This window comes from Micromesistius poutassou (assembly GCF_964030765.1).
Source record: "Micromesistius poutassou genome assembly, chromosome: 12".
Classification (NCBI taxonomy): Eukaryota; Metazoa; Chordata; class Actinopteri; order Gadiformes; family Gadidae; genus Micromesistius; species Micromesistius poutassou.
The window spans coordinates 12,780,777-12,798,184 of NC_140282.1; the positions used below are offsets into that span (position 1 = coordinate 12,780,777).

The 17,408-nt window shown below is 43.5% G+C and overlaps 1 protein-coding gene across 1 annotated transcript in view; it reads left to right on the forward strand.

The window, feature by feature from the left end:
- Nucleotides 1-5,353: 5,353 nt before the first annotated feature.
- slc7a9 (solute carrier family 7 member 9) overlaps nucleotides 5,354-17,408 on the forward strand; it is a gene marked incomplete at its 3' end in the record, with an annotated part of 28,344 nt that continues 16,289 nt past the window's right edge. Inside the window, exons 1-2 of the mRNA XM_084476352.1 lie at nucleotides 5,354-5,489; nucleotides 8,170-8,292. Of these exons, the coding sequence (XP_084332478.1) occupies nucleotides 8,194-8,292 (99 nt within the window). The 5' untranslated portion in view covers nucleotides 5,354-5,489; nucleotides 8,170-8,193. The remainder of the gene's footprint in view (nucleotides 5,490-8,169; nucleotides 8,293-17,408) is intronic.

Consider the following 17,408-nt stretch of genomic DNA (forward strand, 5'->3'; position numbering starts at 1 on the left):
TTATTCAACCAAATCACAGAATAGGTAGTTTGTCAATATGACCCTACACAATGCATATGAGCGTATATTAACTGGTCAAAGAAACAGCATTAGATCACCTACGAACACATAGAATTTCTGTCTGCCCAATAACTTTCGTATAATCTCATTGGAAAATGCAACATTTTACAACAGTGTTAAACAACATTTAATCTGGTTTGATAACATTTGTAGCAAGAAATGTGCACAATATAGATATAATATTTAATATGAAATAGTGCCTCAGGAACATCTACGGTTCAATTTGACCTTTCCCCCTAGGTCACTTACTAATAATGTCTCTTCCTGTAGACTAGAGCCTCAAAAATGTACACACTTACATGCCCCTGTGGCCCTTTTCATTAAAAAAAAAAAAAAAGCTTCTGGAGTCTAGCCTACTCTCAAGTGTCCTTGATCCCTAGGTCACATACTACACATACTGGTGAGACGCAGGAGGAGCCAGGCCCGGAGTCAACCCACAGAGCTCGGAACCTCCAGGTGACACAAGCCCCAGCCCCATGCAGCTAGCGAGGAGAAGGATTGGCTCCAGTTTGACCTAGATGTTGATTCCATCATGGAAGCAACAGCTAAGCGGGAAGCTGACAGACGCCTCCAATCAATGACCACCATTATTGTCTCTCTAGCAGCAGAGAGATTCGGGTTGGAGGAAAAGAAAGCAGCAAAGGCCCCATATTCCATGAGCAACAGAGCGACCAAGATCCTGCAGCTCAGGAAGGAGCTGAAGAGCCTGAGGCGACAGTACAAGGAAGCGAGTGAGGAGGAAAGGGATGCTCTCTCAGAGCTGCGCCGTATCCTCCGCAAGAAGCTGACGACCTTGACGAGAGCCGAGTGGCATCGGAGGAGGAGGAAGGAGAGGGCCAGGAAGCGGACCGCCTTTCTAGCTAACCCGTTTAGCAGCTGGGTTTACTAAACAGCTGCTGGGGCAGAAGCGCAGCGGGCAGCTCACTTCCTCCAAATCTGAGATTGACAGCTACCTCAGAGACACCTTCAGTGACGCAACCAGGGAGCAAGATCTGGGCCAAAGCAAGTCCTTGATTAATCCACCTGCACCAACCCTGGACTTCGAGGGAAAGGAGCCAACCTTGACAGAGATTCAGGAGGTGGTCAAAAAGGCATGCGCGAGTTCAGCCCCAGGACCGAGTGGGGCACCCTACAAGGTGTACAAGTACTGCCCTAGGCTACTCCACAGGCTCTGGAGGATCCTGGAGGTGATTTGGAGGAGGGGCAAGATCATCAGTGGAGGTGTGCGGAAGGGGTGTGGATTCCGAAGGAGGAGAAGTCAGAGAACATCGATCAGTTCAGATCCATCTCGCTGCTCAGTGTTGAAGGAAAGATATTCTTCAGCATTGTTTCAAGGTGCCTAACAGACTTCCTCCTAGGGAACTCCTACATCGACACCTCAGTTCAGAAAGGAGGGATCCCAAAGGTACCGGGATGTCTGGAGCACACAGGCGTGGTCACCCAGCTGATTCGGGAAGCCCGGGAGAACAAGGGGGACCTGGTGGTGCTGTGGTTGGACCTATGGCTCTATACCCCACAAGCTGGTGGAGGTGGCTCTGAACCGGCACCACGTCCCGGGCAAGTTCAGAGACCTCATACTGGACTACTACAACAGCTTCAGTTTGAGGGTCTCCTCCGGGACTACAACATCGGAGTGGATCAAGCTTGAGAAGGGGATCATCACTGGATGTACAATTTCAGTGATCCTCTTTGCGCTCGCCATGAACATGCTGGTGAAGTCTTCTGAGGTTGAGTGAAGAGGACCTCTCACCAAGTCTAGTGTCCGACAACCACCCATCAGGGCCATCATGGATGACCTGACCGTGACAACCACATCTGTCCCGGGGAGCAGGTGGATCCTGAAGGGTCTGGAGGAACTGATCACTTGGGCTCGCATGAGCTTCAAACCAGTGAAATCCAGATCTCTGGTGCTAAAGAAGGGCAAGACCATTGACAAGTACCACTTCACTGTTGGCGGCACTCAGATACCATCGATCAGCGAGAAATCAGTGAAGAGCCTGGGGAAGGTTTTCGACTGCAGTCTGAGGGACACGGCATCCATCCGAGCGACCAATCTGGAACTGGAAGCGTGGTTGGCGGCTGTGGACAAGTTAGGCCTTCAGGCATCCTCCCACGGATCCTCTGGCCCCTCTTGGTCTACGAAGTCCCGATTTCCACCGTCGAGGGCTTCAAGAGGAGGGTCAGTAGGTTCCTATGGAAGTGGTTGGGTCTTCCCCGAAGCCTGAGCAATATCACCCTGTACGGGAAGAACAACATGCTGAAGCCCCCCTTCAGCAGCCTGAATGAAGAATTCATGGTGACCCGTACAAGGGAGGTCCTGCAATAACGGGAGTCGAGCGACCCAAAGGTCTCCCAGGCTGGCCTCCAGGTCAGAACAAGTCGGAAGTCGAAGGCAGCAGAGGCCGTCTACGTCGAGGCGCTGGTGGGCACGGTGACGCAAGGGAGGCCTGGCCTTGGTAGTAGCACAAAACCAGGCTTCGACAAGGCGAAGGGGAAGGACAGGAGGGCTATGATCCAGGAGGAGGTGTGAGCATCAGTCGAGGAGGTGCGAGCCAGCCGGATAGTTGGAATGCGGCAGCAGGGAGCCTGGAAAAGATGGGAGCAAGCGGTGGAGCGTAAGGTGTCTTGGGCCGAGCTTTGGAAAGCGGAGCCCCATCGCATCAAGTTCTTAATCCAGGCTGTGTATGACATTCTACCGAGCCCGTCCAACTTGCACATCTGGGGGATGGTCGAGTCACCAGCATGCCCTCTGTGCTAGAGGAGAGGGACCCTGGAGCATGTTCTCAGCTCTTGCTCGAAAGCCCTGGGGGAGGGGCGCAACCGTTGGCGTCATGACCAAGTCCTAAAGAGGATCCAAATTGATACATTCAGAAGAAAATAATGCCCTGATTCATATAAAAGAGACCAGACGTCTTAATCTTACTCCCAAGTCATCATGTGCCCCCATGAATGGTGTATATGCGTCATTTCTTGTGGGTAAATTACCCCAGGGATGATCATTTTAGTAATCTTTTTGAAAATAGTTTTAGTCTGCCTTTTACTTTTAATGATGCATTTATTATACTATAAGTATGCTCGAAACATAACCCTCTCTTGGACATGAATATCCAAATTCAGGTGCAAGTTTCCAAGTCCCGGAGCTTCCAGGAAGGCTACGAAGTCAATACTCACGCAAGATACCCCAAAAAACACAACCCTGTGGTTCAAAACCTTCTCAGTGCAATTTCACACGTACAACAGTATATCAAATCATATGACGATGTCGGGCTCTATGTTACCTCCACTCATACCTATTGTTTTACTAAAAAGGTGTAACCCACCGATTCCTATTGGGAAAAGGATGAAGGTGACATTAACTAAATGTGGGGGACTAGCAGGGAGGGACATGGGGGCAGGGAAAAGGTGTCTTCAACTAACAATGGGGAACAGAGAATGGGCTCTGGCAGGGAGGGAGGAATGGCATGAGGCAAAACTATATCTCACTGTCTAATAAATAATACAATCAGTACAAATAGTCCCTTGGTCAGCATTGAGAGTGTACTCAAAAGGCACCTTGATGTCACAGAAAGATCACTACCTGCACTAGAAGCAGAGAAAAACAAAAACACACAAACAGGTTGGCGGAGTCTGGCAAAAACATAGGATTTTACTCCTGTTTTCTCAAAATGATGTCTTATTTCAGTAACAGTGATGAAATGGCATAGATTCCTATGTTGAGGTCATAGAAGACATATTAACATGTTTAAAACTAAACACAGAACGATTTGTGTTCACTTTCCCTTTAAGGTTGGATATCACATTGGCCGACACGGGTAATTAAGGCTCAATTACTGTATCTCTCTCTCTCCAACTCTCTCTCTCTCTCTCTCACTAGCATACACACAAACCACACACACATACAGAGACACAGACAGACATAAACACACATACACACATGCAGACAGACATACAACACACACACACACACACACACACACACACACATACCCATACACACACACATACTCACACACATACCATACACACACTCACACACCAACACACAAACACACACGCACACACACACACACACACACACACACAAATTCCCCCCCCCCCCTCACACACACACACACAGACACACACACACACACACACACACACACACACACACACACACACACACACACACACACACACACACACACACGCACACACACACACAGCTCAGATGTCTCTCTGAAAGAGGTATTGTGAGACCATGGGGGCCAGGTCGAGTAAGAGGAGATAATCATACTATCTCACTGGAATAAAATCCACTATACTGGTTACACATGTTGTTTAACGTCCACTATACTGGTTACACATGTTGTTTAACATCCACTATACTGGTTACACATGTTGTTTAACATCCTTATACTGGTTACACATGTTGTTTAACATCTATATATATTACTGGCCATGCCTGAATTGGGCCGGGACTCCCTCCCACCCTCCTGATTTTTGTCCATCTGCGCACCGCTACTTCTTACTACCTAATGTAGCTTGTTGGTTTATCTAGGTACACACACTACTATTTGTATCTCCGTTCTGAAACATTTGATCTGTAGTTCTGAAATCTGAACGGCAAAATAAAGACTTTATCAGTGGTTCAAACCGATTTTGATAACTGACATTCACGCAGTTGAAAATAAACTGTAGTGTGTGTGTTTATATGTATGTGTGTGTGTATGGGGGGGTATGTGTGCGCGTGTGTGTGTGCTTCTATGAGTGCCCGCCTGTTTGTGATTTGTGGATATGCTATTCTAATCAGAGATAGCTGTGTGGGACAAGGAGCAAGCTGAGAATGCATGATTAATAATTGAAAGAAAACAGTCATTAATCATCATTAATCATCATCAAGTATTTTTTTAATTAATAATGTTTGTGTAATTTTTCGTACAGAGAGACAAACAACATGGAATAGTCTGAAAATAATCAGTTAGTAGTATAGCCAAACCAATCTAGTTGGTCCTTTTCCAAGCAAACCATGAGCAGCCCTTATGAGAGCCATGCAGGCCCTACAGTGGCAGCCTTTTGCGTTCAATTTAAGCACAGCTGATTACACATCCATTATACTGGGTACTCTTTTTTTACTATACCCTATATAACTGTACTCTTCCTTGCGCTGCTCTAGAATATCTTTGGTGCACTCATCTATGTTGGCCTTATGTTAGCCCCTCCTTGTATTCCCAGCTGTCCAATCAGAGGCTCCTAGCCGAAGGAGTGGGATCATAGTAGCAGAGCGCCAGGACCCCAAGCAACAAAGAGATCATTCAAATCAAGGCTAAGGTGGGTCAGCACCACTCAGGACTTCTGCTTTTGGATTGTATTCTACTCACCTCATGAAGTTCATGTTTTGATATACTTCAAGGAGAGTGAGGAACTAGGGGAGGTGTCTCAGGTTATCTGTGAGTATAATATAGTATATATTTACTGTAACTTAAAAACATTACTAACTGTGTTGATGCACTGTGCATATCAAGCGTCTAGCTTTAATTTGAATGTGCCATGCATGTTTTATTTATCAAATAAGCATAGGTGCTGCATTGTTAAATATATGTTTGGATACTAATGATGTTTTCATTATGAGTGTTATTTGGTGCAAGGTGCTTCAGTGAAAGAAGATGTTAGGTCAAAGTGCAGAAGCAATTTGGGTTGTGAAGCATGTCTGTTTTATGACTCCCAGGGTGAAATTATGTAGTATAGATGAGGGAAGGTGTCGAAACATAGACGACGACTGGCAGCTGTGAGTGACTTTGTGGGTCACTGATATTAAATTACTGAAGAAGCTATCGTCCTACTGTGGTATGGTACTGGCTATAGGTAAAGCGTGTTTCTGATAACAAACTAATTGCGTGACAGAAGCTTGACTCAGACTATTCATCAATTACCCGAAAGCCACATACTGGTATTATTTGATCCTTTATTTAAACAGGTTGGCTCATTGAGATTAGGAGCTCTTTTTCAAGAGAGACCTATGTACTGAATGTGTTTTAAATATGTATGTTTAAGCATAGACAGGCACACATTAACCGCATGACACACATTATACATCATCCAACCTTGTTTTTGTGAAATAAGAGATTTGGGCTTCATATTTTCTGGGATTATATTCAAATTGATTGCAGCATAGTGTATTAAACCACTTTCACCATGTTCAGTCAGTGTGAAGAATAGATACAGCTAATGTTAAAATGTCCTGTGACCTGACACTTTAAGAACTGCATTAAAATTAAACCAGAGAGCAGAGGTAACAAGACGGTTTTTATAGTAGAGCCTTATAAATAAACAACATAAAATGTCAATTCAATTCAATATTATTTATATAGCCCTTTATCCGTTACAACCTCAAGAGGCAGATTTATGACAATGATTCTCACTTCTTTTTATTAAGGAAACTCATATAAGATTGACTTGAGGTGTGAGAAATGTTTCACCTGTCATAAAGTACAATGGGTCAAGATGCCCTTAATCATTGTGGATTTTATATATATATTTAGGGTACTTTGTGTTGATTCTAGATTAATTCTATAATTTCACATTTAAATATCCATTATTACTACCTTCAATCTTAAGAAGAAAATCACAGCAAATTGTGCGATTAATAAGTAAAAAAAATAATAAAAGAATGACAGCACTATATTATTGACTCATTTATTGTATTATTATTTAACAAGCGAAAGTCACCTGAATTCTACAAGGTCTACAATTTTATACTTGTTTTATGAGGTCATATTTCTCTTTTTACTAATTCTTAAGGGCATTCTTTTATTACTTCAGACCATATCCTGTTAGTTTACAAGACCAATGACCTTGCATATCCTTTTTTGAACAGATAGTTTGACCTGTTGAACACAATGCACACAATAAGTTGTGAATGAACAACTCTTGTGAATACAGATTACTGATTTGTCAAGAGCCCCAAAGACTCAATCAGTGGCGATTTTGAATTCCTAGGGGGCCCCCCCAACCAACATTCATCCGCATTATGTTATATTAATACTGACCAAACCAGTATTAAGACCAGTGTTCATCCATGCATAAAGCATTTATTTTGTAAATGCTGTTTTATATGCCATGGCTAGTGCAAATGCTATGTACTCAAATCAAAATACATTGAATATTGCACTCCACTGAAAAAGACTCAGTGTTCACATTCATTTGTTAGCACTATATTAATACAAATATAGAACGATACAACTAAAAAAATGTATATAAATATAGTCTAAAATGCACACATAACTGAGGTGTGAAGTGACTTGGTATTAATTATCTCAAATTAGTTACGGCAATTGAGTACTTTTGAATAGTTTTCTTAATTAAACCCACTTTACAATTCCAGTGCTCATAAAAACCCTTAGCATTAGCATTAGCTTAGCATTTTTAAGAACAAACTCTCTCACACATACACAGACACGTACACACACAAATACGCATATTTATAAAACGGGTGGCTTAAATCAAGCGATCTTATTGGTTCCCAACTGTTGTATAATGAGCGTATACACACAGCTATGACGCCCATTCAGTTTACGGAGTTCCATATCACTCTGCGCCTAACTTGAACTGTTGTTTTATTTATATATAAAAGCTATAGCATAGTTCATAGAAGCCTATAAATATGTTGATTGATGGAGAGGGTGGAAATGTTGTAAAGCAATAGGCACACGGTGAGTGAACTGCTCGATAGTAGGCTAAATTGCCGGCGAACCAAGCTACACAGCAACTGCCGTACACTTTGCAGGCAGCCAGGAGTGACTACTTTTTTGTATTCGTTAAAAAAAAATTACTTTCTTGCTTTTTCAAAATTGAGGGTGTCTATGACTTTCATTTCGCCATACTTACGTAACCGTTTCAGTCAGTGAAATGTTCTCATTATACCACAGTTAAGGGGGTCGCCGTCCCTCCGCTGAGCGTCGGGACAGACAACGCCCGTTAACTGTGGTATAATGAGAACATACCACAGCCTGTGATCTATTGCTTAAGTATAGTCTTAACAATTTTGTGATTGTTCTACTTCACGCATCATGTTCATCCATCTCATGTTATTATCATGTTGTTACCATGGTACCACTCTTCATCCTCCAGCTGGGTGAATTGAAGACCGGCAGCATGAGGAAGAGGGTTGATTCCCAAAATGGCTCCGTCCCTAACGATGGCCAGAAGGCCTCCATGAAGCACCCTGTGAAGGCTACTGTTCTGCAGAAAGAGGTGAGGAACACTGGAACTACCGGATGGTCTGTGCCATTGGATACATGGTCTGTGTGTCTGTGTGTGTCTGTGTGTGTGTGTGTGCATACAGCCCCCCCCCCCCCGTTTTATGGTTGTTTCCAACCATAAAACCATTTAGCCTCGCCTGCCTTTTCCAACCATAATAACCCTCTCGACTTTGTTAGTGTGTAATTAACCTCCCCTAGACTTGACCTATTACCCCCTCCCACTAAAATACTTTGCAGACTCTGTCTGCAAATTAAATAGGCTCACAACAAGAACCCCCTTTTGGTCCTACATTTACTTTCATTCATTCATCACCAAAATGCTCTGGTGTTTAATGAGTGGTGTTTAAATTGATATTCGTCTGAGTCATGCACTGCTGAATTGAAGCGCATGCTTGTTAGATACTGCTGTAAAATAATATATATTGGTATATTGGATATTGGTCAGCTGCAGTGTGTGTCTATAGTGTGTGTCTCCTGAGAAAAAAACTTTTTGGGTTGATTGGTAGTTATTCTGTCTGGTGGTTTGTTACATTCCTAAGGAATATTTAGCTTATTCATAAATACAATAAAGGCAAATTGCACTTTAAATCTCCTGACTCCTTTCTCCTTTCCTTTCTCCTTTCCCCGGATTGGCACACAAAACTGGTTCCATGTATATTCACAAATTCCCTAACCCTAACCCATCCACATGCAACCATGCATGCCCGAACACACACTCCACCCCCTTGTATCAGGCAGTACCAGGAGGACCCTCATCAAAAATGAACGCAGATCAGAGCCACTTAACATTGCTGTCCAGATTACCTCAAGTCATTGCAGGGGGAGTCCCGTGACACCCCTTTGTTCAAACTATTTTAACATTCATTCACGTGTGTATGTTGGGTTGAATCAAATTTGTCTATTAGTGCTTTACCCCAAATGTACACTCTGGATCAATTATAATAAAAAAATAGCACTTGTGCTAATTGCTATAATGGCACATTTGTTAACAACTCTAAAAGTATTGCCTGAAACAGTGAGGTTGAGGTTGATGCAGAATATCTAGTATCTAGGGTGCATCATAAGATGTGGCATGTGCAGCCCTTTAAGAATGTGATTGTGACTAAGGACTGAACAAATACAATTGTTTTGACCTGGCTTGACTCCCACATAGTATAACCCAAAGACTGGGTCGCGACCCAGAGGTGTGTGTCGCACAGGATTTTAATTGGGTCTCCATATACATAGGTTCATTCATAGGTTTGCGTGGAGAATAACCAGCCTTGACTCCACCCTCCTCAGGATCTTGTAACACGTTGAAACATACTGGGGCTGCCTTCACCCAGCCCACATATGATTAGGCAAATTCACATGGCACAACCGTGTCTTCATACAGCGATTAGGAGTGCTAATTGCATATCTGTGGGCTCATTCATGCTATCCCTAGCAGCAAACATAAGCAAAGGCAACAATTGGAAGAAATGCACAGAAAATGTAGCCTGGAAATCCAGACCCACATTTAGAAAGCTGTAGGGTCTGGCAACGAGTAATGAAAATGGCCCAACTTGAGGGGCGGCACCAAGCATGCATTTGAAAATATCACTGCACGCAATTGGATAACACTACAACCAATCAGAAGAATACAAGGGGTGACGTATCATGACCAGCGGAGCTAACCAATAGATAAGGCTCTTGCCATATCCGGTTGGTAAAACAGCAACGCTTTTGGCCCGCCTATATGAGATACACCAATGTGATTGGTTAATGTTCTGGGCCACGGGAATCGGGGAGTGAGTATATTGCTTATTCCCAGAGTGACTCGCTGAGCAAATTCAAATTGTTCTCACGCGAGAACTCCTGGATTCCCAGGGTACAGAAAATGATGGAAAACACGCAAATAGATATCCATAGCACGTATGGTAAGGATAGAGCACTTCAGACAAAGACAACTGGAAAAGGCTTTCAGGAGGGCAGACATAGAAGGCCGAGCAATAAAATGACAAAATGCTAGACATAAAATTGTATTTTGGAAGCCAAGTTGGAGCCTGGCACAATCAGGGTTTAACTGTGCGTTCACACCAAAAGACACAAATTTCGCCGATTCGCGCGACTCAGCGAAATCTGTCGCTGTGCTTAATGTGTGCTTATTTGTGTGCACTTAACGTGTCGCGGGGCGAATTTTGTCGCAGAGCGTTTTGCCTGCCAACGGTCATTCATGCCAATTCATTCTCATCAACCATGGCCGAGATGTGTGTCTGTACCTGTTGTGGAAGAGGGAGAGACGTCGGAATGCCCGTCGTTTATGGGTTAATAATATAATCCGGAGGCGCGCACCGCTTTGTGCCATGATATTATATATATCGTATATATTATATGATATAGATATTTATATATTATATATAGATATAGAGCTCCGCGAGTCGCAAACGGCAACAATCACTTTCTCCTCCAAGCTGCGGTTCACTGAACGGTTGAACGGTGATTGGCTGTTTTACGTTACTTCACCCAGGGAGTGAACTGATTGGCTGTTACGTGACGTCACCCAGGGAGTGAACGCTGATTGGCTGTTTTACGTTACTTCACCCACGTTACCCACAGGGAGTGAACGCTGATTGGCTGTTTCAACGCGAATGCCGCGAAAAAGTTGAAATATTTCAACTTCTGCGAAATCTGTCGCTCATTCGCGCGACAAAATCCACGTGTACGCGCCCGCCCGTCTTGGGGAAAACTGTCGCCCCGTCAATCAAATCTTGTCGCGGGTCCCGGCGACAAAAAGTTTCGCCCGATACGCGTCTCTACGTTCACTTAACATTGAAACGTGTCGCGGGGCGAAGTGCAGTGTGAACACACAGTAAGGGTTTAGGGCAGTGGCGATTTCTCTAACTGTGTGTTCACACTGCACTTCGCCCCGCGACACGTTTCAATGTTAAGTGAACGTAGAGACGCGTATCGGGCGAAACTTTTTGTCGCCGGGACCCGCGACAAGATTTGATTGACGGGGCGACAGTTTTCCCCAAGACGGGCGGGCGCGTACACGTGGATTTTGTCGCGCGAATGAGCGACAGATTTCGCAGAAGTTGAAATATTTCAACTTTTTCGCGGCATTCGCGTTGAAACAGCCAATCAGCGTTCACTCCCTGTGGGTAACGTGGGTGAAGTAACGTAAAACAGCCAATCAGCGTTCACTCCCTGGGTGACGTCACGTAACAGCCAATCAGTTCACTCCCTGGGTGAAGTAACGTAAAACAGCCAATCACCGTTCAACCGTTCAGTGAACCGCAGCTTGGAGGAGAAAGTGATTGTTGCCGTTTGCGACTCCCGGAGCTCTATATCTATATAACCCGGTATCACGCGATTTCGTGCTCATGCGCACGAACGTTAATCTATTGAATCGTGTCCCACAGCACGATTGTCCGACTTTTTTCGTTCTACACAGAACGAAATGTAAACCAATGCATTCTGAATGGGAGCGTTTCTCCGATTTTTTCGTGCTACACAGAACGAAATGTAAACCGATGCATTCTTAATGGGAGCGTTTCTCCGATTTTTTTCGTGCTACACAGAACGAAATGTAAACCAATGCATTTTGAATGGCAGCGTCAGAGAGAGAGAGAGTGAGTGAGTGTGTGTGCAGACAGTACAGTGCACCCTCTAGTTATATACAGTATATGTCAATATGTCCGATTTTTTAAGCAGACCTCCTCAAAAACTGAAACAAACGTCCCCCACAGAACGAAATGTAAACCAATGCATTCTGAATGGGAGCGTTTCTTCGATTATTTCGTGCTACACAGAACGAAATGTAAACCAATGCATTTTGAGTGGCAGCGTTTTTTTCGTGCTACACAGAACGAAATGTAAACCGATGCATCCTGAATGGGAGCGTTTCTCCGATTTTTTTCGTGATACATAGAACGAAATGTAAACCAATGCATTTTTAATGGCAGCGTTTTTCAGACGAGAGAGAAAGAGCGAGAGAGAGAGAGAGAGAGAGAGTGTGTGTGTGTGTGTGTGTGTGTGTGTGTGTGTGTGTGTGTGTGTGTGTGTGTGTGTGTGTGTGTGTGTGTGTGTGTGTGTGTGTGTGCAGACAGTACAGTGCACCCTCTAGTTATATGTATGTCAATATTTCCGATCTTTAAGCAGACCTCCTCAAAAAATGAAACGAACGTGCTCCACAGAACGAAATGTAAACCAATGCATTCTGAATGGGAGCGTTTCTCCGATTATTTCGTGCTACACAGAACGAAATGTAAACCGATGCATTTTGAGTGGCAGCGTTTTTTTCGTGCTACACTGAACGAAATGTAAACCTATGCATCGTGAATGGGAGCGTTTCTCCGATTTCTTCGTGCTACATAGAATGAAATGTAAACCAATGCAGTGTGTGTGTGTGTGTGTGTGTGTGTGTGTGTGTGTGTGTGTGTGTGTGTGTGTGTGTCAATATTTCCGATTTTGCAGAAGACCCCCTCAAAGACTGAAACGTATTTTTCGTGCTCCACAGAACGAAACGAGAGAGAGAAAGAGAGAGAGAGAGAGAGATAGAGAGAGAGAGAGAGAGAGAGAGAGAGAGAGAGGCTTCAGAAGGGGTGTGCGCAGATAGTACACTGCACCCTAGTTATTTTTATGCCAAAACCACAATTGCATCAAAGGGTAAATGTAATGTATTAGGGATACAACTGATTTCCCTGCTTTTAAGAGCAGACCTCCTCAAAAACATTTCGTGCTCATGTGCACGAACGTTAATCTATTGAATCGTGTCCCAAAGCACGATTGTCTGACTTATTTCGTATTAGACAGAACGAAATTCAAACCATAGCCTTTCAATTGGGATATTTTCTTTGACTATAGAAGGGGTGTGCGCAGATAGCACAGTGCACCCTCTAGTTATTTATGTGTCAAAACAACAAATGCATCAAAGGGTAAATGTAGTGTATTAGGGATACAACTGATTTCCCTGCTTTTAAGAGCAGACCTCCTCAAAAACATTTCGTGCTCATTTGCACGAACGTTAATCTATTGAATCGTGTCCCAAAGCACGATTGTCTGACTTATTTCGTATTACACAGAACGAAATTCAAACCATAGCCTTTCAATTTGGATTTTTTCTTCGACTATAGAAGGGGTGTGCGCAGATAGTACAATGCACCCTCTAGCTATGTATGTGTCAAAACAACAAATGCATCAAAGGGTAAATGTAGTGTATTAGGGCTACTCTGATTTTCCCGGTTTTTACAGCAGACCTCCTCAAAAACATTTCGTGCTCATGCGCACAAAAGTTAATCTATTGAATCGTGTCCCAGAGCACGATTGTCTGACTTTTTTCGTTCTACGCAGAACGAAATGTTAACCCATGCGTCGGAGCGTTTCTCAGAATATAAACATGTAAGGTCTATATATATATATATAATAGAATTAATCTAGATTAATCTAGATTAAAATGGCTCATTAGAATTCTGCCGAAGGCATTCATAATATGTGTGTGCTACCTAAATAATGACTAAAAGTAAGTCTTTGAGAACGGGTTTCTCAAGCCAGGTGGCGCATTAGACCAGGGGCTCATCTCCTGTTTCCAAAATGCATCACAAACTCTAGTATAACTTACTACACGCTTACTATCACAAACTCAAACACGGGAAAATATAACGGCACCGGGACGCGCCCTCGCTACAGGTCCACGGCACGCTCGTCTCCGGTGCGCGTCGCGGCAGCAGCGGCAGCCGGGGCGGCGGTGGGGGCGGCGTTGACGGCAGACGGCTGGTACGCGTCCGCCTACCGCCGTACCAAGGCGGGCAGCTCGGAGGAGTGTCATCGCTCACCCAAGTTGTTTCTATTATCATTGCTACATTGTCTCCAGCATATGGCGCGATTATGGACATTATATTTTATTAAACACTCAGCTTCTGTTTACTTCAACTTTGAGAATAGATTAACGGCGATATTTTTTTTTATCGCCCGATAAGAGTCTCGTTAACGCAGCACGTTAACGCCGATAACGGCCCACCACTAATATATATATATTTATATTTATTTATTTATTTATTTATAGCCTATAGGGTGACCAGATGTCCCGCTTTGTGCGGGACAGTCACGCATTTCCACTTTTTACAAATTGAGACGTTGTCCCGCATTGTTATTGATAGTTATTGACTCGATTTTTTAAAATGCGTGTTTTATAATCTGGCATTTATCAAATAGCTGTGTGCGGAGACAGCAGTGAGGGCTGTCTTCAGGGGGCGGGGCGGGCCGTTTGATCATGTCAATCAAACTGGGACGCGGACGCAGGTTAAGGGAACACCCACCAACATGATAATGAAGATAATAAGAAATTATTTCCTGGGACTGGGAACGCCTCGGGATCCCCCCGTCAGAGTTGGTCAATGTGGCCCGGGAAAGGGAAGTCTTTTTAATGTGAAAATGGTGGACATACTTTATAATAACATGGTTGCTATGACGGTTGCTATGGACGCTGAACCCAGCAGCTCGCGTGCCGTTTAAATCATGGCTATAAATGTTTGTCTTTGCTGATTATGTTATTTTATGTAACCGTGTAGGCCTAATGATGTTCTCTTATTTAACAACTAAAAAAAAACGTTTGTAAATTTTTTAGAGCAGGTATGGCGTCTTCTTTCTTGTGATTTAATAGAGTGGGTTAACAGACCATTTTCTTTGCTTCGAGGAGGTCTGGTGGTCTTCGTATATAATAAATAGATAAATTAATTGGTAATTTATTTTCGACTTCAGAAGGGGGGGGCTGCGCAGGATTCGTCAAAACAAGTAGGCTAAAATAATCTAATTTATCAGAATTTTTCAGCAGACCCCCTCAAAAACTGAAACTAACCACGTCCCTTAAACCCAGTCTCATTCCAGATTGAAGTAAAACTGCGTTGGTCCACAGCGGAAAATGCATTACGGCTCTGAACATGTGACACGCCTACATTTTTTTGGCCCATTCTTTTCAATGGGCCTGCGTCCACGTCACGTGACTTGCTATGATGGTTGCCATCGATTGCCCCCCATATCTTTCTATTTTCCGCAGTTTAGACTTGTATAATTAATAAGTTTGTTGTTATCAACTTGTTTTGTAATCTTTTTTTTATCTCTGTTTGGTGGCTAGTTACGTCACTCTGAGAGATGCGCACGGACATATTTGGTAGTGACACAGCCTATAACCTATAGCCTATAGCCTATTGATTATTTAACGAGGCAGGGTTATTTGAAATAATTCATTAAGTTATCATGTGTGAGAGGTCATTCCTCCTCCTGAGTGTGTATTGACTATTTCTGGTGATTGAAATCCTCATTGCAAGCTTCCTATTTGTACCCCTACTGTCCACAAGCACACACCCCCCCCCCCCCCCCCCCCCCTCCCCATATGGATATGGAGAATTGTTGCTACGGCCCAGTGGTGGTGGTGTCATATATATGAAAGAGGGCATTCAAATATACTACAATGAAAGCAGGCCGAAGCCCTAAAGGAAGTGATGCAATAAGTAACTTCTGAGTCAAGGCCAGTAACAAGTAAGCTATAGACCTGGGGTCTCTTTTTTATCAACGGGGGTCGCAAAGGACGATTATCAACTTGGGGGCACCAGCCCTACAAGAAATTACTTACCAAGTGCTCCATCTGATCTTGTTGCACTTCACCGGCTCGCTTGCAAGATTTTGGCCTGAAGTTCTTCTCAGACCTACACCCTGGCCATCCAACATGCATATCTGAGAATCAGGCCTCTTTTTAATAATGACAAAAAGTTATGAGAGAAATGCACATTAACTTTTTGTTATCTCATAAGGGGCGTGGTGCTGGCTCCTTTTGACCTTTTGACCCCAGACTTCAAAAACTTGTCCACAGGCCAGCTGTGTCTACACACCTTAAGGCACACATTAACACCTCCATCCCATCAAAAATGGGGACTAGAAACTAACCTAGTCTTATTCACATTTACCTTACTGTCCGAGGTCACGCCCCTTTTCCCACCTTTTCGAGATAGCTAGAGATGCCAAAATGTATACACACATTTCCCAGGGTCCTGAGAATAACATATCTGAGATTTGGAGTTCTAGCCCTTACAGAAAAAAAGTTTTCCAAAATAGACAGTTTTTTGGACAAAGCCTCTCAGAAGTGTTGCGTGTAAGACCTAGTGGATCAGAATGTGGTGGAAAGAAAGTTTTTGGGATAGGAAGGTCATACCGCCCTGAAACTTGACTACCTTATTCTAGGGCCTAACTGGGACCCCCACACCGAAACTTGGCCTTCTCGGACCCCGAGGGCAGGGAGGGGGGGGTCTGAGGATTAGGGTTAGGGTTAGGGTTAGGGTTAGGGCCGGCTTTTTTCCAGAGACCCACAATTTTCACAGAGTAATCCCAAGATGCACCCTGATGGTCTAATGGACAAGATTCTATCTCTTGTCAACTAATTTATTAAGCTTACTGCTTAATGTCCTTGCCTCAGCCACCTATTGCATCACTTCCTTTAGGGCTTCGGCCTCCTAATGAATCACTTTAGTATATTTGAATGCCCTCTTTCATTTATATGACACCACCACCACTGGGACGTGGCAACAATTCTCAATATCCATATTGGGAGGGGTGGGGGGTGCTTGTGGACAGTATAGCCTACTAGACATAAATAGGAAGCACACTCAGGAGGAGGAATGACCTCTCACACATGATAACTTAATTAATTGTTTCAAATAACATGCCTCGTTAAATCAATGAGCTTGATGTTTTGCTTTCATGAATAGGTTATAGGCTGTGTCACTACAAAATCTGACCATGCGCATCTCTCTGGGTGACGTGACTAGCCACCAGACAGGGATTAAAAAAAAAAAAAAGGTCAGAAAGTCAAGTTCAATGCAAAAGTAACTTATTAATTATAAGTCTAAACTGCGGAAAATAGAAAGATATTACAAGGTGAATTTTGAAGGACACCTTAGAATATCTGTCTATTTCCTAGCCAGCAGACCCTAGTTTACGACAAAAACAACACAATTGACGGCAGCTCAGTTGCCGCACTTAACCAGAGACACTATAGAAGGAGTAGAAGGACTTTGACATAAAATTATGCAAATTAGAAATAATTATAATAATTATAATATTATTATTAATTAATTATTACAAATTATGTCGTTA